General features: G+C 41.6%; 1 protein-coding gene across 6 annotated transcripts in view; it reads right to left on the reverse strand.

Annotated features, from left to right (window-relative positions):
• PPP2CA (protein phosphatase 2 catalytic subunit alpha) overlaps nucleotides 1-24037 on the reverse strand; it is a 145621-nt gene that overhangs the window by 13206 nt on the left and 108378 nt on the right. The window contains exons 1-3 of one of the 6 annotated variants that reach the window (XM_061617108.1): nucleotides 11132-11220; nucleotides 7546-7677; nucleotides 347-428 (exon numbers count right to left, since the gene is read on the reverse strand). The exons of 1 other annotated variant lie outside the window; for it this stretch is intronic. Coding sequence is in view for 1 of the 5 variants with exons in the window: in XM_061617106.1 (XP_061473090.1) it covers nucleotides 11132-11233 (102 nt within the window). In the remaining 4 variants the exon portion in view is untranslated. Of the gene's footprint in view, nucleotides 1-346; nucleotides 429-4009; nucleotides 4069-7545; nucleotides 7678-10785; nucleotides 10802-11131; nucleotides 11634-24037 lie in introns of those variants that run through there. 4 more of the 6 variants (XM_061617107.1, XM_061617111.1, XM_061617109.1 and 1 more) reach the window with 4 other exon arrangements.

Here is a 24037-nt window from a genome sequence, read left to right on the forward strand (position 1 = left end):
TCTGAATGGGAATGACTGGCAGCTCCATGTTAATATCTTTGTGCTTTTAAAAGGGAAAGTATGAGGCTTTTTAACAAGAAGAAAAATAGAAAGCAAGTTGAAACAAGTTCCCCAAGTAGGATTCTGGCAACTCTGCAGATAACACAATCTTGTTTACAGAAAGTTAGGGTGCAGACAGTGTTTCCATAAAGCAGCATTTGTGGCCTGAGGCAAACTATCTCCATTAAATCAGAGTCTAAGCATGCATGTGGAGTATATATACAACCAGTAAATGCCCACAGATTGCCTCCAGGTAAAGTTCTGGCCTCCTGGATCCGCAATGTGCAATGTTAAGGAAAACACTTACTATGCTTATATCCTTTGGAAAAAATCAAAGCTGCTTACGTGGGCCCAATTCCAGGCATTGATCAGATCCACATCTGCTTAGCCTAAGAAATGCAATATAATTAGATGCACTCTGGCAATTCACTGTGCATGGTAACTGAAGCATAAAATGGTACACATTTTCTAAATTTTTATACCAAAAATACCATAATATTTGGTACTATACTCCAGCTTAACATCTTGACTAAAACTGAAGTGTTTTAAAAACAGCATTATCAAGTATTTTCTTCTATACAGAAGATTTTGACTCACTAACACTTGTGCACAGTTAAGCACTTATGCACAGTATTCAAAGGCAATATTAACTACATGAAAAGGAATCCATGGACTGTATTGGTAATTAAAAAATCCTCAATTATCTTTCTAGCCATCATGATCAGAAACAGCAACTTATCTGGATATTGATTAGTAAAATGTCCAAAAAAAATGAGGGACTAGCAAAGACTTCCAACAGGCAACGAGGCAGTTTCAGGATTTTGCATTGCTACTTGTCATTTGAAACATTGTGTCTATCCTCTAAATTGAATGCCCACTAAATATAAAATTGCCAGTCTCTTCTATTTCTCTTTGCAAAAAATGTTGAGATTCTTTAAAAATCTGGGTGTTTTTTTTTCAGATGAGCGTTATACACAGTTGGCAGCTATTTAGTTAACACTGATCAGAGTATACACATCCAAGACTGATTGTAGAGATGAAGAAAGATTTGGGGCCTGAAGTAGGTCTCATGCTCAATAGGTAAAAACGACCATGTATGGCAGGTAATTATACAACTGCTGGCCGTTACATATCATAAGAATGCTTTATTCCCACTGTACACTACAACCTACTAAGTGCAGAGTAGCCTTAGAACAGTTGCAGATGCCTGTAGGGCTTGAGCAAGACTTTATTATTATTATTATTATTATTATTATTATTTATACCCCACCTTATGGCCAAAAGGCCCTCAAGGCAGCTTACAAGGAAAGCACAAATATAGCAGCTTATATTCTTAGGCTTATATTCTATGCTTATATGCTTATATTCTAGAAGCAAGCTGGGAGACAGTTACCACACAGGTAATTGAAACCTGATGCTCACACAATCAAACGCAAGTAAGAGCACACTATCATGCCTACAGTGGTGGCGATTGTAGTGAAGCAGTGATACTTTGCCACCATTGCATTATCAGGGAGTCATCTAGTGGAGCTTTTGCACATGGTTTTAAAAGTATTTCCTGGACTCCAAAGATCTTAACTGCTTGTTTGTAATCATCCCCTTTTTGGGAAAGGTACTTGAGTGGGCAGTAGCCAGTCAACTCTGGGCACTCCTGGAGAAGACCAAATTATACAGATCAGTCTAGGCTGTAAGTCGAATTGTGTAACAGAAGCCACCCTGGTCACCCTCATCAGTGACTTACACCAGAAGAAGGGCAATCATACCAATTATCCTGGAGCACTCAGCAGCTTTTGATATCACTAACCATGGTAATCTTCTGGATAGGCTCTTAGTTGGAGGCATAGTGTTACCGCAGTTACTTGGAGGGCCAATTCTAGGAAACGACCACTCAGACCAAAGCCAAAACCAAAAGACAGCTGCGGATATGACTCCCAATGTATTTTAAAGAAAATGTTAAAGAAAATAAATATATGACCTTCAAAACAATACCTACTTAACGTATAAGAATACAGGCGGGCCCCGCTTATACGGCAGGTTCCGTTCCGGACTGTCACCGAAAAGCGGAAACCTCCGAAAAGCGGAAACCGCTAAAACGCGGAACCCATAAACAATAATGGTGCACGTCGTGCAAAAATGGCGCACGACAAGAAAAACCACAGTAAAAGCGGGGCCCGCCTGTAAACGTGAATTAACTTGTAACACCCAACACAAGTGTAAACTGTTTTGTGACTTGCTTATAAAATGTTACATTGTTATATTGATAGTCTGTTATATAAAAAACCAATGCACTTTTTAAAAAAATGTGTTCGAGCATAACATTGGGTTTTTTACATTTATATCCTGCCTTTCTTCCATCAAAGAACTCAAGGAAGCACAGATACAGTTCCCAGGCAGTCTCCTACCCAGGCACTGACAGACCTGCTTTGCTTCAGCAGGCTGGTGGCCTCATGTACCTTCAGACCATTTTAATAAAAATTATCCATTTATCTTTGAAACACATTAGGAATCACATCCATCTATGTCTTTTTTTATCCTTGATATTTTCCCTACAGCTGTAACCGATCTTCTCTTTTTGACAACTGTGTAGCCCTGTGGAATTTATACTATGGGGTCCCAAAAGATTCCATCCTGTCTCCAATGCTTTTCAACATCTATATGAAACTTTGAGAGAAGTCATCCTAGGACTTGGGGTGAGGGTCACCCATATAAGGACAATACTCAATTCTACTTCTCGATTTCACAGTCTGTTTTCTCTTCAGATTGTATAAATCTTTTGCCTTTTACTGCTCATTTTCATTCAAGTCAGGTGAAGCAGGAGAAGTGCTGGACCAGTGCCTGGATTTGGAGACTGCTAAAGGTAAAGGTGTCCCCGCACTTATAGTGCGAGTCGTTCCCGACTCTTAGGGTGACGTCCTGCGACGTTTACTAGGCAGACCGTTCATATGGGGTGGGATTGCCAGTTCCTTCCCCAGCCTTTCTTTACCCCCCAGCATATGCTGGGTACTCATTTTACCGATCACGGATGGATGGAAGGCTGAGTGGACCTCGACCCCTTTTACCAGAGATTCAACTTCCTCCTTCCGCTGGAATCGAACTCTGGCCGTGAGCAGAGCTTCAGCTGCGTTACCGCCGCTTACCTCTCTGCGCCACGGGGGGTCTTTCTGCGCCATGGATGAGTGCAAATAAACTGAAACTTAATCCTAACAAAATAGAGGTAGAAAGGCAAGAAAAAGTTTGTGAACCTCTTAGGATGTCACATATTTCCAACCTAAAATGTTAATAGATCTTAATCTAACCCCATAATCCTAGATAAAGAACAATCAATAACCTGATTTAAAAAATGACACACAAACATTATGCGTTTTCAACATTTATGTATCCACAACTGATTAAACAGTTAATATCCATCTGTGAAAAAGTATGTGAACCTTTAGATTCAGTACTTGGTGGCACCCCCTTGAGCAGCAATAGCTTCAAGTAGTGTTTCCTGTAACTGTTGGTCAATCTCTCACATTGGTTTCAAAGAGTGTTGGCCTGTACCTCCTTACAGAACTGCTCCAACTCAGTTACATTTGAGGGCTTCCTTGCATGAACAGCTCGCTTCAGGTCCTGCCACAACATTTTGATGGGGTTTAGGTCCAGACTTTGACTAGGCTATTCTACAAGATGGAATTTCTTCTTCCGCAGCCATTTTTTAGTAGATCTGCTTTTATGTTTAGGATCATTGTCCTAAACGTTTGGTTCAGGTTCAGCTCTGGGACACATGGCCTGACATTCTCCACTAGAATCTTCCGATACACTGCAAAATTCATGGTTGTGTCAATGATGGCAAGCCATTCAGGTCCTGAGGCAGCAAAGCTGGTCCAACCATTACATTCCCACCACCATGTTTGATGGCTGGGATGAGGTTCTGTTTGAACTCTGTTTTTCACCAAATATAACATTTCTCATTAAGACCAAAAAGTTCTACCTTTGACTTGTCTGTCCAGACAGCATTGTTCCAGAACTCTTGGGGATTATCTATGTGATCTTTAGCAAACTTCAGGAAGACAGCAATGTTCTTTTTAGAGAGTTGTGGTTTCCTCCTGGCTATTCTCCCATGAACACCATTCTTCTTCAGTCTTTTCCTGTCCATTGAGACATGAACTTACATTAGCCAAGGCAAAAGCGGCCTGCAGACCCTTGGATGTTACTCTGGGGTTCTTTGTGACTTCCTGAATGATGTGCCAGTTTGTTCTTGGAGAGACTTTGGTAGGACGGCCACTCCTGTGTAGAGTCTAACTGGAGTGGTGAAGTCTCAATCCTTAGAAATCATTTTGTGACGCTTTCTAGACTGATGAGCAGCAATAACTGCTTTTCTGAGCTCCTCAGATATGTCTTTTGATTGTGGCATGACATGTTTGCATACAACCATACGGTGAAGACCAAACTCATGAAGTTTCTGATCTTTTTATAGAGTGGGGCCTCCCAAACTGACCCCACAGACCTACCTAATTACTTAAGAACCTGATTCTAATTTTCCCTTTAATTGAGCCAATGCAACCAGGGATTCACTTACTTTTGCACCTACCCTGACTCTTATGTAATTCACCTAATTTACACATTGTTTTATTTCACAAGGCATGGAATTGGTTAAGATAAATCCTATTGGATATTTAGAAAAGGACTGCTTTTGATTCACAAAGGCTATCATAGTAAAACCATGGAATTTCCATAATCATCATTAGGGTTCACAAACTTTTTCTTGCCACTGTACTGTGGGTACATAATTTGCTCAAGAGATAGTGTTCAGTGAATTCTAAACAGGGTTATACTCCCCCTAAGGATCAGGTTTGCAGTCTAGAGGTGCTCCCAGATCCAGCTTTGTAATTGGAGGCCCAAGTAGCTTCTGTGACACTGAGTATTTTTCATCAACCAAGTCTGATGTGACTCCTGTGTCCTCCCCTAGACAAAGACAGTTATCCACACTCTGGCAAAACCCAAGATTGTTCACTGTAATGTGTTATAAATGGGATTACCTCTGAACACTGTTTAAAAGCTATAATTTGTCCAGTGTTTGAAACTGGTCGTTAACTATGATTGGAATAACATTACACTAGACAACTAGCGCTTAAAGAACATTACTGGTTTTCAACCCATTCAAGTGCAATTTGAAGTTCTAGTGTTGGTTTTTCAAAACCTACATGGCTTCATACCTGAAGGAATGCTTATTCCCACATCAACTTGCCTGTGTGTTGAGGTCAGCAAGCAAAGCTCTCCTCGGAGTGCTCCACCACCTGAGGTAATATGGCTGGTGGCCAGAGAGAGGACCTTTTTAATGGTAAAGGTAAAGGTGTCCCCACACTTGTAGTGTGAGTCGTTTCCAACTCTTAGGGTGATGTCTTGCGACGTTTACTAGGCAGACCGTATATATGGGGTGGGATTGCCAGTTCCTTCCCCGGCCTTTCTTTACCCCCCAGCATATGCCGGGTACTCATTTTACCGACCACGGATGGATGGAAGGCTGAGTGGACCTCGCCCCCTTTTACTGGAGATTCGACTTCCTCCTTCCGTTGGAATCGAACTCCAGCCGTGAGCAGAGCTTTCGGCTGCGTTGCCACCGCTTACCACTCTGTGCCACGGAGGATCACTAGTGGTAGCATTCCCTTTATGCAACTTCCCAGAGAGCTCACACAATACCTATTTTGCTATCTTTTCTGTGCTTGGCAAGGATATTTTTGTTCTCCCAGTTCTTTTACACTGTTTTGCTTTTTAGTATGTTCTTAAACCTTTTTTAAAAAATGTTTTTAATCTTAAGACGATGTTTTGAAAGCTTTTTTAAGAAACATTTTAAAAGATGTTTTGTTTTAATGTGTTTTAAAGTTTGTTTTTATGATGTTTTAAAGTTTTTAGTGCTTTGGTTTGCCGCCCTGGGCTCCTGCCGGGAGGAAGGGTGGGATATAAATCAAATAATAAATAAAATAAATAAACTGTTTTAATGGGTTGCCTTTAATTACTAGTCTTAAGTTTATTGGCTGTTTTTATTCCCATTTTCTATTGTTTTTAATTTTTTTTATTGTATGTCAACCCCAATAGGAACCAATTGATTGAAGAACAGTAAATAAAAGCATAAAAACTAAGTGGATTACAGCCCAATCCTTAGAATGGAAGTTTTAATTTTAAACTTTACAGTGTCAGGCCAGAACTCATGGGATATGCTATACTGTCACCCAAGTTCAACCACCCAACCCCATCTGGTGTTTAGAATGAAGTGCATAAACCTAGAGTACTGAAAGTAGCTTGGATCATTTGGCTTTTGTTTGGAATACAAAAACCGAAATGGCATATTGCAAGTGTCACAATAAGCTCACAAGGAAACAGTTTTTATCTTGGCTAAAACTTGTTAAATTACAAAGTTATTACCATTGGCTACTCACTATTTCATATACTGCAACTTCAGTTAGAAAAAGCAACTGGCTGCATTAAACAGAGTTTTCTAGATCTTAACTTGTGAAGTTCATTTAACTTTGGGAAAAATTCACCACTGCATCTTTGTCTACAACCTAAATACCTGCTAGGTATTTAGCAACGTTAAATATTCCTAGAAGCAGAAGAGCATTTTCAACAGCTAGGTTCAATGCTTTGCCATCAGCAGTTATGGGAAGTCAATTTACCAGACTGCCTTGGCACTTACGTTTGTCCTTGTGAAAGGGGCTCAGTCAAAATGATAGCTCACATTTTCCTATGCTGTGATTTTACAGGAACACAACATTCAATTTTAATATCAGACCCCAACCCTAAGATCACAGAAAACATAGCCAAGTTCCTTGCTTTAGCCATCAAAACTAGCCCACAATTATTAAAGGAAAAAGCATTCAAAATGGTTTGTATTTTTAACCATTTCTGATTAATACAATTTATTACACTATCATTTTAAAAAGCACAATTTGTGTACATGCATATTGCCTTTTCTCCCTCTGCTATGGTTGTGCTGATAACTCTATACTATATTTGACATTTATGGTCTGTAGACCAAATGAACTGAAAACAGGTTTTAAATGTTAGCTAAGAACACTGACCTCAAACAGAATCAAAAGGTTTCATTAATTCTTATGAGAATACTATGAACTTCATTTCCAGCAGTTTTCCATTAGCATCCAATTTAGTTTTGAATTTCAGGTCCAATTCTTGATTGCTATTTCCCTAATGCCATGGCTGTATTTAGATAAAAACAAGGAACTGAAGTACTCAAGCTAAAAAGGCAATCTAAATCCAGGCAATTTGGGCTTGCTAGACCTTTGGGCATAGAGGAAAAGCAGGAGGATGGGGGTGGCAAGAAGAGATTAGTTTTTCTTGCTATCAACTCATCAAATACACAGGAGCAGCATGTAGATAAAATATTTTACTATATTTGCAATATCTGTGTCAGTTGGTGGTATTTCCTGCTGTCATTTCTATAAGAACCCAACAGGCAAAAGCCAGTCTAATCTCTACCTTAAACCACTCCTGTTACTTATCTAAACTCACCTCTTAAATACTTTGCCTTAGATGTCTGACTTTTCTGTATATTAAAGGTGATTCCTCCTACACCCATCTGTTATTCCTTGCATTGACTGCAAAATATGCTGCATATATTGAAAGTGATCCCTTCTCTTCTCTCTGCAGAATAAAAGATGTTTCAAGCACACTCTTATCTACCAAAAAAAGGAAAGGCATTTCTAAAATTATCATAACAAACAAAGCACTTCTCTCTGAATAGTTGGTTTTGCACCTCCCTTCCTGATGAACTGCATTATCTCCTTTTTCCACAATTTGTCATCACCAAACTACATTTCCTAGGGATTATGTGGTTATACACATTTCAATTAAATGAAATGTAACAAACGCAGGTGGCTTACACCAACAAGATTGGAACAGAAATGGGGCTACTGAGACACAAGAGGGAGGTATCAGCAAAGTCAAGGGGCAACCACAAAAAATAGCCCAATGAAAACTGGGTATGCTCAGCAGCCACAGAATGTGAAATACTAGTTGGAGATAGAAAAGGAAAGAGTAGAGAATGGAATGTTCTGCTTGAAGAAAGATTCTTTCAGAAGAAAATTGCTAGCTAGGGCCCTGAAAGAGCGCGCTCCTGTTAAGAATGCTATTAACATTTTGTTAGAGGTCCTACTTGTGTTTATCAGTGCATATTCCTATTTGTTTGGGAGAAATAAAAGTGATTTGCTTATCCTATTTATGAAAACATTTCTAGAGTAAGCCAGAGGGGGAAAGATTTTGTTTCTGTACTGTTCACAAGTTGACAGCTACTTTTGTCCCAGAAACCTTGTCAGTCAACAGTTAAATATGGCTAGCACCAAGAAATTTGAAATACATTTCTAGTACAATTAACAAACTTCCCCTGATACGATTATTAAGAAGCACTCCAGATAAGCAAGAGGTAACAAGAAAAACTAAAAATGCCAAGACAACTCTTCCAATTGTTATTTAAATGTTCTCACAATGACATCAATCATCTGAAGGAAGAAAATCTAGAAGGCTTCCATGCATATCAATTTTCGTACACTTCAGTGCTATACAAACATGCTTATACACTATTGTCCAGTTGGAAGAGCATCCTAGTCTCATCTAACCAGCACAAAAACGTTGCTAAGAGTGAAAAAATGTACAATCTACAGGTTAAATGCATGATGTCCACACAAGTTACCACACCTCATTCTGGCACAGGTCTACATCATTGCTCATTTTCCTTAGACTGCCCCCATCACGAGTTATGGACATACTTGGCTGTTCTAGGAATGCAGAGGTAGAGTTTGCTTGCTATCTTGCAGACCAACCTAGTAAGTCCACAGAAAATCCTACTTTTCCCAAACTACAGAAAAAATTTGGCTCTACAAACTAGCATTTCACCAGAAGCCATGGACATTAAGTTCCTCTGGGTACTTTCCACAGTGCAATAATAATAATAATAATAATAAATGAACACAAACCGCAACTGAGCACAAGGATGAATTCAACACGGAGCAGCAACAGGGAAGAGAGTAGTGCAGGATCTTTGCCTTTGTGCATTATTACCACGCTAAACTGCAGGTCCCAAACTTACACAGTTTGAACACCAGTGAATTCCCACAACTGCCTGTTGCTTTCAGTACAGATAGTGCTTGAATACTGTAGACTTTGCTTCAACTTCATACTGGCCTGTGGTATGCTACCACTGCAGCCAAGTTATACAGAAACAAGAGAAATCCAGTTGATAGTATCAGCCAACATTGTACATGCATGACATGTCGCTAATTAGCCACATTATCTTCCATAACTTTAGAATAAAGGAATTAATGAAGAAATCAGTTCTAACAACACATTCTAGTTTTATTTATTTATTTATTACATTTATACCCTGCCTTTCTTTTCATGATAGCAACCCAAGGCAGCTTACATATGGTTCCCAGGCAGTCTCCCATCCAGGCACTGACCAGACCTGACCCTGCTTAGGTTCAGCAGGGTGCTGGCCTCATGTGCCTTCAGACCATACCTCAACCCCACACAAATGCATATAAAAGTGCCTTTCACAGATTCCAATTAAACCTGCAACTAAATGGACTCAGGCTAACTGCCACATGAACACATTAAGCAAAAAGAAATTCTAACAAGTCTAATGAAAAGTTGCCAGAACACTATACTGGCCTGATCATATAAACTACTAAAAATGAAAGTTACCTGAAATACATTAGAAAATTCAAGCCTCATATGCCAATTTTCAATCGCATCACATTTACTTAGTATGTGAAAATGTGACACTATTGAAAATTTGGCATTTTAAATATTGGGGCAAGCTTGTCAATCCCTTTCTCCCAAAACAATCCTCAAATTCAAAGGCTTTCCATAAATAGAAGAAAAACATATTACAATTGTTTTTATAAATTTACATCCTAAAGTGAAAGACTTTGACAATAATTCTCACAACCTAGTCTGGATTATTGGAGCACTGCATGAAACTGCAGTACAAGACAAAACACTCATACTGGTACCAAAATGGGCCACTTTTCTCCCTCACTGGTTCTTATTAATTATTCCATTTAAGCGTACAACCCATGACATTACTTTAATTAAAGTCGAGCCATGATATTCCCAACTACTACTCATTAATGCTCAAGGACTTTAATGGAGCATTCAAGAGACCCTTCCCTAAAGCAAAGCAATAACCTAACGTTTGGGCGCTATACAAAAAAAAGGGTGCATGTTTAAAGTACACCGAACTCCCGTCAAGCCTTTCTTTTCGCCAGGCTCTTACCCCACACACCAAGAGAAAACATGCTCGCTGGGCACAAGGGGGTTTCTATCAATATATTCTCAGCGAAAGGCGCCATTTTAGGAGGCAATGGGGAAAAAGGAACGGAGGAATTAGAGAGGCGGACGATGCGACAGGGGGCGCAGGGCTGCGGGGGGGGGACCCGATTGTCTTCGCCAAAACAGGCTACTCCATGAGGTAAAATACCACAAGGCCTCTCAGTGTGTTTTTGGAGGGTGGGGGGCAGATAGCCCCAACCGCCGAAGGCCTTTTCCTTCAAAGACTGCACCTGCCAAGGGACACACCCCGCTCGCTAGCCGCCCTTCCTGTCCCTTTCAGCGGAATCCATTCCCCAGGACTGCCTCAAGGCAAAAGCCACCGGTGCCCCCGCACCACATCCACTTCCACCTCAAGCTTTCCTAGCTCTTCCGCCCTAGCGGGCTGCCGCTATGACTGCATCCCTTGCGCCAATTGCCGCCAACCTGCACTGGGCTCCCACAAAGCTCTATATCGAGCTCCCCCGTCCTCGTTTCCCGTCTTGCAACTCGGAAGGCCACCTAAGCAGACCTTCCCTCATCTCCTCCACCGCCTCTCTTAAAGCCTGGACCCGCCTCCCTCCCTCTACTTTCACCTGGCCACCCTTGCCAGGAAAACATCCCCGACCGCCCGAAGGGCTTCCCTCAGATCTCTCCCTCCTACCAGCAGCCGACCCCGTTTCTTGCCAAGGCTCTTCTGTTTCTCCCCCACGTCGTCCGTCATTCGCCCAGCCGCCCGCCCTCAGGCAGTGTACTCTCCCAGCTTCCCGCGGAGTCACCATTCGCTACCCACCTTCTCACAGAGGCTCTTCACCTGGCCCTCGGAGAGCTGCTTACACTCGTTCAGCTGCTCCACCCATTGGTCGAGCTCCTTGGTGAAGACCTTCTCCTCCATCCTTGTTGCTCACCCAGCCGCAGCTGCTGCCGCTCTCTCCTCCCCTTCCTCTCTCCCTCACCGACACCCACCGCCCGCACCCAACCCAACCCCCGCCGACCACTCTCTGTTCCTTCTTCCCCTTACAGAGATTGAACTCGGGGGGCGCCACTCGCCGGAAAGAAACGAAGGAAGAAAGAGACGTGGCTGACAGAATCAGTCCCAGAGCCGCGAGGAGTATCGGTAATGTGGCAGCGGCGGCTCTTGGGCTCGCTCGTTCTGTCCTCCCTGTGTAATGGCTGCCGCGCCTTGACGTCATCCGGTCGGTTTCCACCCTCCTCAGAATAGCAAAGGAAACTTCTTGCGCCTGCTTGGCCACACCGCCCAAAGAAGGTGTGCGCATGCGTAAAGGGGCCTTTTTTGCAGGTTATCATACTGAGAGGGTGGGACTGCGGTGAGAAACGCGAACGCCAGTGGGAGCAGGCAGCCGCTTTTCTTATCTAGCCTATTGCACGTTCCTTCGAGTAATTATCGTATGGGAACTTGGGAAAGTTTACTTGACACAGTGGCTTCTGGAGGGGAGGGGCATAAAAATATTTTCACTCTTGTTGCTGGCTGGGAAGTTCCCATCGGGAGCACCCACGGAGGGCTGAGGTCTAGTGGCTTCTTCTCCTCATTTCATGGACCCGGCCACCAGCGATTAGTACTGGTAACATGCCGCCCTGATGGAGGGCCAGCAATGGCTTAGTTCTGTCAGTTGAATCAGCGGGTAAAGGGCGAATCATGATGTCCTTTTGGATTTCCAAAGTCAAGCAAGATTCCGTTAGAAACATCAAACCGTAAGACCTGTTCCTCTAAACAATGTTGGTAGAAAAATTGTGTCCAAGGCTCTAGATAAGAGATTACAACAAGAATTAGGTGCTCTATGAAGATCAGGTGGACTCAGTAAAAAAGCAGATACTGTTCAAGCCAAGAGAGAACATTTATTGATATAACTGCAATTGCTGAGAAACATTCACCTATTCCCACTGCTGAGAACCATTCTCAGTTGCTGAGAAACATTCTCACCTCCTTTTGCTAGATGCTGCAAAGGCTTGCTCTACCTATGGTACACTCTTTAAAGAATTGCTGTATCAAAATACTTCCTTACTAGTCTCTAGGAATCCAACATACAATATAATCACCAACGGTTGTTGCTCACCACTGTTCCTTTTACTTATATATGAGGGATGTTCACACTTTACATTCAACAAGTGTACAATCTGTACACCTGTGTACACGAATAGTTAAGCTGTACACTTGTATTATTAATTCATGTGTAAAAAAATGGAAATGGACTGCCTTCAAGTCGATCCCGACTTATGGCGACCCTATGAATAGGGTTTTCATGGTAAGCGGTATTCAGAGGGGGTTTACCATTGCCTTCCCCTGAGGCTGAGCGGCAGTGACTGGCCCAGGGTCACCCAGTGAGCTTGATGGCTGTGGGGATTTGAACCCTGGTCTCCCAGGTCGTAGTCCAACACCTTAACCACTACACATCACTGGCTCTCTAATTCATGTGTAATGTTCACCAAGTGTATAGTCTATGCACCTATGTATACAGTAGCTGAACTGTACAAGCAAACAAGTATGTACTCTTTCACAAAAACACTTGTACATTCAAAGAGACAGCTTATACCTGTGTTCAAGGTAGTGTGACCAAACCTATGGTTGGCCCCTCCCTCCGTATTTATTTAAATTTCCACTCTGGCATTCTTGGTTTCTGTTATTGGCAACAACCTAGGTTTCAGGATATTAAAAAGTAAAGAAAGCAAAACACTCTTGTATGTGGATGGCATCTTCTCATGCTGCATACATTAAAAAGAAACCTCACTGGTTTGGATCCTAAACCAAGTTAATTTAAGGGAGTTCTTGGAAGAAGTTTCCCATACTTTCCTCCCCCAGCAGCCCATCCCATGTTGTTTGGCAGTCATCCCCTCAACCCTCCATAGAGGTTTTTTGGAGAAGTCATAGGTGCCTGCAAGATGTTGTTGTTACGTGCCTTCAAGTCGATCATCACCTATGGCAACCCTATGAATCAGCAACCTCCAATAGCATCTGTCGTGAACCACCCTGTTCAGATCTTGTACGTTCAAGTTCCTTTATGGAATCAATCCGTCTCTTGTTTGGTCTTCCTCTTTTTCTACTCCTTTCTGTTTTCCCCAGCATTGTTCTTTCTAGTGAATCATGTTTTCTCATGTGTCCAAAGTATGATAACCTCAGTTTCATCATTTTAACTTCTAATGATAGTTCTGGTTTAATTTATTCTAATACCCAATTATTTTTCTTTTTCGCAGTCCATGGTATGCACAAAGCTCTCCTCCAACACCACATTTCAAATGAGTTGATTTTTCTCTTATCCACTTTTTTCACTGTCTGACTTTCACATCCGTGCATAGAGATCGGGAACACCATGGTCTGAATGATCCTGACTTTAGTGTTCAGTGATACATCTTTGCATTTGAGGACCTTTTTTAGTTCTCTCATAGCTGCCCTCCCCAGTCCTAGCCTTCTTCTGATTTCTTGACTATTGTCTCCATTTTGGTTAATGACTGTGCCGAGGTATTGATAATCCTTGACAAGTTCAATGTCCTCATTGTCAACTGTAAAGTTACATAAATCTTCTGTTGTCATTACTTTAGTCTTCCTGATGTTCAGCTGTAGTCCTGCTTTTGTGCTTTCCTCTTTAACTTTCATCAGCATTCGTTTCAAATCATTACTGGTTTCTGCTAGTAGTATGCGGCCGCATTTGGAATACTGTGTACAGTTCTGGTCGCCTCATCTCAAAAAGGATATTATAGAGTTGGAAAAGGTTCAGAAGAGGGCAACCAGAATGATCAAGGGGATGGAGCGACTCCCTTACGAGGAAAGGTTGCAGCATTTGGGGCTTTTTAGTTTAGAGAAAAGGCGGGTCAGAGGAGACATGATAGAAGTGTATAAAATTATGCATGGCATTGAGAAAGTGGACAGAGAAAAGTTCTTCTCCCTCTCTCATAATACTAGAACTCGTGGACATTCAAAGAAGCTGAATGTTGGAAGATTCAGGACAGACAAAAGGAAGTACTTCTTTACTCAGCGCATAGTTAAACTATGGAATTTGCTCCCACAAGATGCAGTAATGGCCACCAGCTTGGACGGCTTTAAAAGAAGAATAGACAAATTCATGGAGGACAGGGCTATCAATGGCTACTAGCCATGATGGCTGTGCTCTGCCACCCTAGTCAGAGGCAGCATGCTTCTGAAAACCAGTTGCCGGAAGCCTCAGGAGGGGAGAGTGTTCTTGCACTCGGGTCCTGCTTGCGGGCTTCCCCCAGGCACCTGGTTGGCCACTGTGAGAACAGGATGCTGGACTAGATGGGCCACTGGCCTGATCCAGCAGGCTCTTCTTATGTTCTTATGTTCTTATGGTATTGTCTGCATACCTTAAATTATTGATATTCCTCATTTTTCACACCTCCTTCATCTTAATCCAATCCTGCTTTCCATATGATATGTTCAGCATATAGATTAAACAAATCACACCCTTTCTGATTGGAAACCAATCGGTTTCTCCATATTCTGTCCTTACAGTAGCCTCTTGTCCAGAGTATAGGTTTCGCATCAAGACAATCAGATACTGTGGCACAGTCAAAAGCTTTCCTGTAATCTATAAAGCACAGGGTCAATCTGTAAGCACCTTGAAAGCAATGCAGTGATTACTAGGAGCCAACATGGATTTATGAAGAACAAATCCTGCCAAACTAATCTCATCTCATTTTTTGATCGGGTAACCTCCCTTGTAGACTGTGGGAATGCTGTGGAAATAATATATCTCGACTTCAGAAAGCTTTTGACAAAGTGCCCAATGATATTCTGATTAGCAAGCTAGCTATATGTGGGCTGGATGGAACAACTATTAGATGGATCTACAGTTGGCTCCAGAATCATACTCAAAGAGTGCTTATCCATGGTTCCTTTTCAAACTGGGCGGAAGTAATGAGTGGGGTACCACAGGGCTTGGTCCTGGGCCCAGTGCTCTTTAACATTTTTATTAACGACTTGGATGAGGAGGTACAAAGCATGCTTATCAAATATGCAGATAATACAAAATGGAGGGGCATAGCTAATACCATGGAAGACAGAAACAAAATTCAAAGGGACCTTGATAGGCTGGAGCATTGGGCTGAAAACAACAGAATGAAATTCAACAGTGATAAATGCAAAGTTCTACACTTAGGAAAAAGAAACCAAATGCACAATTATAAGATGGGGTATACTTGGCTCAGCAGTACGACATGTAAGAAGGGTCTTGGAATTGTCGTTGATCACAAGCTGAATATGAACCAACAGTGTGATGTGGCTGCAAAAAAGGCAAATGCTATATTAGACTGCATTAACAGAAGTGTAGTTTCCAAATCGCGTGAAGTACTAGTTCCCTTTTATTCAGCACTGGTTAGGCCTCATCTTGAATACTGCGTCCAGTTCTGGTCTCTGCACTTCAAGAAGGATGCAGACAAACTGGAACGGGTTCAGAGGATGGCAACAAAGATGATCAGGGGACTGGAAACCAAGCCCTATGAGGAGAGACTGAAAGAACTGGGTATGTTTAGCCTGGAGAAGAGAAGACTGAGGGGAGATATGATAGCACTCTTCAAGTACATGAAAGGTTGTCACATAGAGGAGGGCCGGGATCTCTTCTCAATCATCCCAGAGTGCAGGACACGGAATAATGGGCTCAAGTTGCAGGAAGCCAGATTTCGACTGGACATCAGGAAAAATTTCCTAACTGTTACAGCCATATGATAATGGAACCAATTACCTAGAGAGGTAGTGGGTGTCATGGCCCCTTCAGAGGACTTGGAGGAAGAGCCAGAGGCAGAGTTAGCAGACTCAGGAGAAAGAACTAGTGGAACCCCTGAGGACACAACTCTGGCTCTTCCCCAGCTGGAGAATGTCCAGGACCTGGCTGAAGCCCCTCAATTGGATTCTGGGCATGAACAGGAGGCTCCCCTCCCCTCTGCAGAAAGGAGACGGCAGCGAGTAGCACAGCAACAAAGGAAGAGGCCGGGTCGTTTAAGAACAAGCAGCTCTGAGCAGCTGGGAGACTAATCACGGGCACTTGGCTTAGGGAGTCTGTTATAAAAGGCAGTTCATGGCTGCAACAGATTGCTGACTACAACGTCAGTTGTGACCCTTTGCGTGTAATGCCGTTGCTAGCCTCTAGACCTTCGGACTGGACCCCGGGCTTTCTGAACTCTGCTTCCCTACCTGGATGACGCTCTTGGACACTGCTACTGGTTAGTTTGTCAAGCCTTTCTTCTGCCACCCGGCCTCCGTGATCTGCCCGGCCTTGACTGATTTATTGCCAGCTAACTGCCAGCTGCTTCATTACTGCCCAGCCCCCAGCCCTGAAGCTGACAGTGGGCTCTCCGACACTGGAGGCCTTTAAGAGGCAGCTGGACAGCCATCTGTTGGGAATGCTTTGATTTGGACTCCTGCATTGAGCAGGGGGTTGGACTCGATGGCCTTGTAGGCCCCTTCCAACTCTACTATTCTATGATTCTATGATTTCCTTATGAAATTCCTTGGTCTGTTACATTATCCAATGTATGTTTGCAACATGATATCTGGTGCCTCTTCCCTTTCTGAATCCAGCTTGGACGTCTGGCATTTCTCACTCCATATATGGTAAGAGCCTTTGTTGTAGAATATTGAGCATTACTTTACTTGCATGTGATATTAAGGCAATAGTTTGATAATTACTGCATTCCCTGGGATCTCCTTTCTTTGGAAGTGTTCAATATACATCCCAATTCCAGTCTGTGGGCCATTGTTTAGTTTTCCATATTTATTGACTTTTTTTTTTTCAAAATTTGGACAGATTCAGTCTCAGTAGCTTGTAGCAACTCTATTGGTATGCCACTGTTCTGGTGGTTTGTTTCTTCCAAGTATTTTAAGAGCATCTTTCTCCTCACATTCTAAAATTTCTGCTTCTTCATCATACAGTTCCTGCATGAATGAATCTTTTATTTCATCCCGATCAGAGGAAGGCAATGGTAAACCACCTCTGAATACCTCTTAGCATGAAAACCCTATGAAAAGAATGAGCCTACAGGATAGACAAGATGGAACTTTTACTTTGCTTCGGAGCCAGGTCGCTGTGTTAATATCTCCTTTGGAATTACTCTAGCTTTCCTCTGCCATCACAGTGATTTTGACAGATACACACACAGAGCTTGGAAAAGTTACTTTTTTGAACTACAACTCCCATCAGCCCAATCCAGTGGCCGTGCTGGCTGGGGCTGATGGGAGTTGTAGTTTAAAAAAGTAACTTCTCCAAGCTCTGTACACACATCAGCAAATGAAATGCTGATTGACTTATCTGCATTGACTCTCCTCAGTCTTCATGCACACTGTTCACCTTTTTTTTTTTTAAGTGTTGCTCAAACATAAGTGATCAAGACCTCACTTGTGTCTTTGTGATTACATCTTCTGTCATGTTATGTGATGATAACTCATACTTTGTAAACTGGTTAAAGACAACTTTAATTTTAAAAATGTAGCAGGGAAGAGTTCTTTTGTGCCTTGTTTTGGAAATAGGAAGGAATAAAGTTTCAAAATCCTGAAAAAGTGCTCAATGAGGGTACATCATAATGTCATAAGGCAGCATGGAGTCAGCACTGTGAACATCTGACTTCTGCTGCAAGTGAGCAGAACTGGTTTTCTCTAACCTCCACACTGAATAGGGTTAGGTACATATGACAAGGATATGGTGTGTGCCCTGCCAGAATACAGCAACTCCATTCTCTTTTTGCATGCCTGTATGTATCCACTCACTTTCAGAAGGTTCAGCCCCTAATTTATTAGAACTTGTCAACAAATTTAGTAAGCTATCAGGTTGAAAGCTTAATTAACAGGGATGACAGAATTACTGGTTTCGGCAAGGGTCAGTTAAAAGCGATTTTTCATAAAGTGGTCCTTCAAATGGAAGAAAAATAGCCAGTGTTAAACCTGTTGTTATAGTGAAAAGATTCAAAACAACTATATTACCTAAACATATGGGATTCTGATAGATTCTCCCCCATAATTTTTTAAAATGTGGGAGAAATGTTTAGGAAATTCTTGTGGACATCTTTGTGCAGATCACACTTTGCATACCCAAAATTCTAGTTGCCATATTAAGGAAGGCAGAATGGGGTTAGCTAATTTATGTAATTATAAGATATACTTTTTCACGCACAACACAGGCAATTAAATGTGGAAACTATTCTAATTTTCCAGACTGGTTTACTTAGAGCAATAATTGGTAGTATCTCCACTGAAAGGGCAATTGACTCTGTCCTCATCTTTAAGAAAGAACCACCATATTTTATCTCCTGCAACAGAGGCAGCAAGAAATGTGTGGGAAAATGTAGCATGGCAACTGGAAAAGAGACCAATACCCATCGTAAGTTATATTCCCCCAAATGGCACAATATAATGTCATCACTGGGGGAAAAACACTTTATTTGGGGGGGGGGAGTAAAAAATATCAAGGTATACAAACCTTTAAAGATGTTACTAATATCAACAGTCTCCTGGCAAGCAATCCAGACAAAATACAATAATTATGCCTCACTGTAATTAGCGGAGGAAAACCGAATTGGAAGATTCAACCATGAACTTTATGAGACTTACTTCTGCATAAACATGTATCAGATTGCACAGTAATTGTATTAATAAATCACATATCGAACAGATGGAAAGCTTTTTAATCTCAGTAGGCTGAAAGCAAAAAGTAAGGTAATTACAACCTCTGTCGTAGAACTTCAATATGCCAATGATAATGTAGTCTCCGCACATTCAGAGGAAGATCTTCAAACTATCCTAAATGTCTTTGCAGAAGCATATGAAAAGCTTGGCCTCTCGCTTAACATCAAAAAACCCGAAGTGCTTCATCAGCAAGTGCGAACCAATCTCTCTGTAGCGCCATCAATCCAGCTTAATGGTGCGACACTGGCGAATGTCAATCACTTTTCTTATCTTGGCAGCCATCTCTCTGTAAAAGCTGACATCAAAGCTGAAATTCAGCATCGTCTGAGCTCTGCGAGTGCCGCATTCTCCCGAATGAAGCGTAGAGTGTTCGAGGATCAGGATATTCACAGGGAGACCAAAATGCTTATTTACAAAGCCATTGTACTACCGACCTTACCGTACGTCTGTGAAACATGGACCATCTATAAAGATTCCACCAATGCTGCCTCCGGAAAATTATGCAAATTACTTGGGAAGATAGGCGGACTAATGTTAGCATATTGGAAGAAGCAAAGACCACCAGTGTTGAAACAATGATCCTCCAACATCAACGCTGGACTGGCCATGTTGTTTGAATGCCTGATCGCTGTCTTCCAAAGCTGCTACTTTACTCCCAACTTAAGGATGGGAAACGGAATATAGGTGGACAGCAAAAGAGGTTTAAAGATGTTCTCAAAGCTAATTAAAAAAATGTAACATGAGCATCGAGAACTGGGAAGCCTTGGCCCATGAGCGTCCCAATTGGAGGTCTGCCATTATCAAAGGTGCTATGGACTTTGAAGAAGCACGAGTACAGGGCGAAAGGGACAAACGAGCTAAGCGGAAGGCATGTCAAGCAAATCCTCATCGTCACCATCTTCCATCTGGGAACCTATGTCCTCACTGAGGGAGGCTGTGTGGATCCAGAATTGGCCTCCACAGTCACTTACGGACCCACTGTTAAAGACCTTATCTTGGAAGACAATCTTACTCAGCTACGAGTGATTGCCAGTGAATGAATGATCGATCACTATGAAAGTGTGTGTGAAAATCTGATTTAGAGTGCCACATACAGGTTTTTGACAACATGGACATTTAGGTCCTGTCTATGAGAAGACTCTGACTTGAATTACAGAAGGGTAGTATTAGACTGTAGTGTGAACAATAGCCAGGTAGTTGTCTTGTGACTTAAACTGCAAAGTGCCACAAAATGCTTTGTTGTTTTGACTTGAGATAGAAATGTAATTAGTGCAGAGGTGAGAAGGAATGCCTTTTTTTGGCAACAATCTTCACAAAAAATGTGCCCCAGGCTCTTCAGTTCCCTTTTGTTATCTAGTGATGTGTCCTTGTAAGAAAGAATATCAGTGATGTGTGCTACAGCGTTAGAGCTAATTCAAGAAGATGCCTCTTGTGTGAACCAAACAGGCTATATTTGCAATATACTGTTCCCCACTTTTTCACTGTGATTGTTGGAGGATAGCCTGGTGTACATTACTATGCTTCTTAGAGAGGAAAGAGTGCTTCTGTTTTTTGTTCTGGAGTTCTAATCTAGTAACATGCACACACATCTCTCTTAACCGTTTCACAAGACCATCTGAAAATCCTGCCTGTAGATGGTAAATTTGCAGCACTAGTTAAATGGCAACAAATTTTGGGCAAGTTGGATTTCAAAATAGCACTAGGAATCTGCCCAGTATTCTGTAGTAGTTGCTGTAGAACAGCGTTATCCAACCTTTTTTGACCCAACGCCCCTTTGCAAAATCTTTTTGTGCCCAACGCCCCCCTCAGATTAAGTATATGCCAATGCTTCCTATTCTTCCCTTAAAATACGAGTAATGCATAAAAGGTATTTTCAATTACTATTACTGATAGTTTTTATCATGCCTTTTTATTGCACTTAGATTACACATTGAATTCTTATTGTGATTTATTAATATACATACATAGTTATAGAAAAGTAAATAAAATGAGATTTATTATAAAATACTAGTGTGATCCTTGAGCTTGATGAGTTTTGGCTAACTTCACAATATCTGGAGTATACTTGGATAGTAATAGTCTTAATTCACCATGACTAACAATATCCAAACGGTTTCGATTCTTCACTAGTATGCGATTCACTGCACTAAATCCTCATTCAACGAGATGAGAACAAAATCATTCAGTTTACCGGCATTGTTTTGTTAAACAACTTATTGTTGTTTTGTATTATATGTTATATTTTACTCTATGTACGCCGCCTAGAGTGGCCGTTAATTCGGCCAGATAGGCGGCCTAGAAATAAAATTTTATTATTATTATTATTATAAACAAGTTCATTTAAACATCACAGAAACAACAGGTAGCGAGTGTGTCCCATTCTTGAAGAAAACCAGTGAATAACTGACTGCGTCACCCGTTTGCACACGGCACTCATCAGTTGGAAGAATGCGCCCTCCACCAGTACACCCAGCTTATCAAACACTCTCTCATGATTGGTTCCAACATCTCTCAAGACAGCATCGGAACATTACCTAGTGCCGGGGCGTGGCTAATATCCCCATTCCTTGATATGACACTGGCCGCTATTCAGAATTTCTTTACTAAAGAGCACACACTATTTACAGTGTTATTTCCATGAATTGAGACTATTAAATACATTCTAACTGGGGACAAAACAGTTTAAAAATTAATGATTTGTGTATTAAATAAAATTAAACTTAAATGCTTCAACTGTCGCATCAGACAGCCAAATGTCAATATCCCCCTAATGAACCCAAATGCCCCCCTAAAGTTTGTAGTCATGCCAACGCCCCCCTGAAAGGCTGTAATGCCCCCCAGGGGGGCACTACCGTCCACGTTGGGAATCACTGCTGTAGAAGGATACAATTATATTTTGAATACATATATTTTAGATAAGTCTATTTTATTCAGCTCTATAAATAATAAACTATGATTTGATGTGCCAATACAGCATCTCATGAAATCATCCTATAGGATGGAATCTGGTAAAGAGCTGCCTTTCTGAAAGTCAGTGAATGCTTGCCATTGATTTCAACTAATCACATTTTTATTCCACATATTTCTCTTACAAGTGGCAGGTGGTACTAAAGTTAATTACAGTTAATTCAAATTAAGTCAAATTCAAACAGTGAAAAATGAACCTACACAACATGAATCACAGCTAAAAGGAATATCAGAGCAAAATGGATGAACAGTTGGTACAGAGTCTAGTAAATTATTGTACAGATTCAGTAGGAGAAGGCCTTGTTTGATATGAGTTATGGAATTTTTTCTTCACTATACTAATCAGAAATTATAGATAAATGTGAAATTGCACAAAAACAACATTTTAAAACAATGAGATATTCTGAATCCATTATTGGTGAGACATAAGCCTGGAAAAGAAAGGCATAAGCAAATGGATAATGTCAAGACTGTGATAGTTTGTGATATATTTAGGATGCAATCCTGTCATCAGTTACAATATATTTCCATCTAATTGTTTTTAAATGGGATGTAGGTAAATGGGAGTAGGACTGAACATAAAATAATTATCAAATACATACTAGATGTACTGAGAATATGTAATTCAGGATTTACTGGCCTGTTAAATTCTGCAACACATCTCATTTGAATTAATATAATTAATACTGTGTGGAAAGGACATGCAACTTACTTGCCCTTTCAGATTCTAACATCTTTGAATCCCAGGCTTTTCTGTCGGGGTGAGGAACCTGTGGCCCTCCATTCCTCTCCATCTGGCCCTTGAGACTCTGCCCAAGCCCCTTCCCCTCCAGCCCCCACTGACTGGCCCTGTTCCTTGCCCTCCTCAAATGCTTTTTTCTGGCTAGAATAATAGAACAGTAGAATTGGAAGGGGCCTAGAAGGTCATTGAGTCCACTCCCTTCTCAGTCCCAGAATCCAAGTAGTATACCCAACAGGTGGCTGTCCAGCTGCCTCTTGAAGGCCTCCAGTGCTGGAGAACCCACCACCTCCCTAGGTCATTGGTTCGATTGTTGTACTGCTCTAACAGTTAGGAAGTTTTCATGATGTTCAGCTGAAATCTGGCTTGCTGTAATGCGTTATTGAATTGTGATAATGCCTCCTGCTTGCCTGGATAGACATATGTGTGCATATGTGCATAAACATCTGATTTTTGCACGGCTGAAATGTAGCCAACTGTACACAGGAAAGAGCCCTATATGTTGCCCTCCCGAATTTCACCTTTGATCACACCGACTACTGGCATGCAGCCCCCAAAAGGTTGCCCATAAAGGAATGCAGCCCTTGGACTGAAAAAGATTTGTCACCCCTGCTGTACACACTTTCCTGGCAGTAAGCCCTAGTGAACCCGATGGAGCTTACTTCTGAGTTGGCATGCAAAGAACAGCCCTGTTGGCTTATTTCTAATTTATCTTTAGAGCATACTCAGTCTTGGGAATTCAGTTTTTGGTACCAAGTCCCATTGGAATATTTGCCTACAGCAGATGAGGTGCTACACTTGTGACTAGACGATACTGCTCCCAAAAGATACATAGTATTAACAGAGATGAGAAACCTGTGGCACTCCAGATGTTGTTGGCCTCCAGCTCCCATCAGCTCCAATCAGCCTGGCCAATGGTCAGGGATGATGGAAGTCCAGAAACATCAAAAGGGCCACAGGTTTCCTATTCCTGGTGTATAGCGTGCAGTATGGTTCTCAAACTGCAGAGGAGTGCTCACAGGAAAGAATTCACCTCCACAAAAAACATTCCTACTAAATGGACAGGAATGGGACATTTTCAGTCAGGCAACTACAAAATATTTTATGCAGGAAATGAGAAATTAAGAAGAAATGGGGTTGCTTTAATAGTGAGGTAGCAAGAGCAATTAGGAGCTACAATGCAAGGTCTGAGTGAGTTCTATCAATGAGATTAAACAGGAAACCTATCAACATAACCATCATCCAAGTCTATGCTCCAACGGCAAACGCAGAAGACGAGGAATTGGAGAGATTTTACACAGAAGTACAGGAAGAAATTGATCACACACCAAAACAAGGTGTGCTGATAA

The sequence above is a fragment of the Rhineura floridana genome, chromosome 3, assembly GCF_030035675.1.
Source record: "Rhineura floridana isolate rRhiFlo1 chromosome 3, rRhiFlo1.hap2, whole genome shotgun sequence".
Classification (NCBI taxonomy): domain Eukaryota; kingdom Metazoa; phylum Chordata; class Lepidosauria; order Squamata; family Rhineuridae; genus Rhineura; species Rhineura floridana.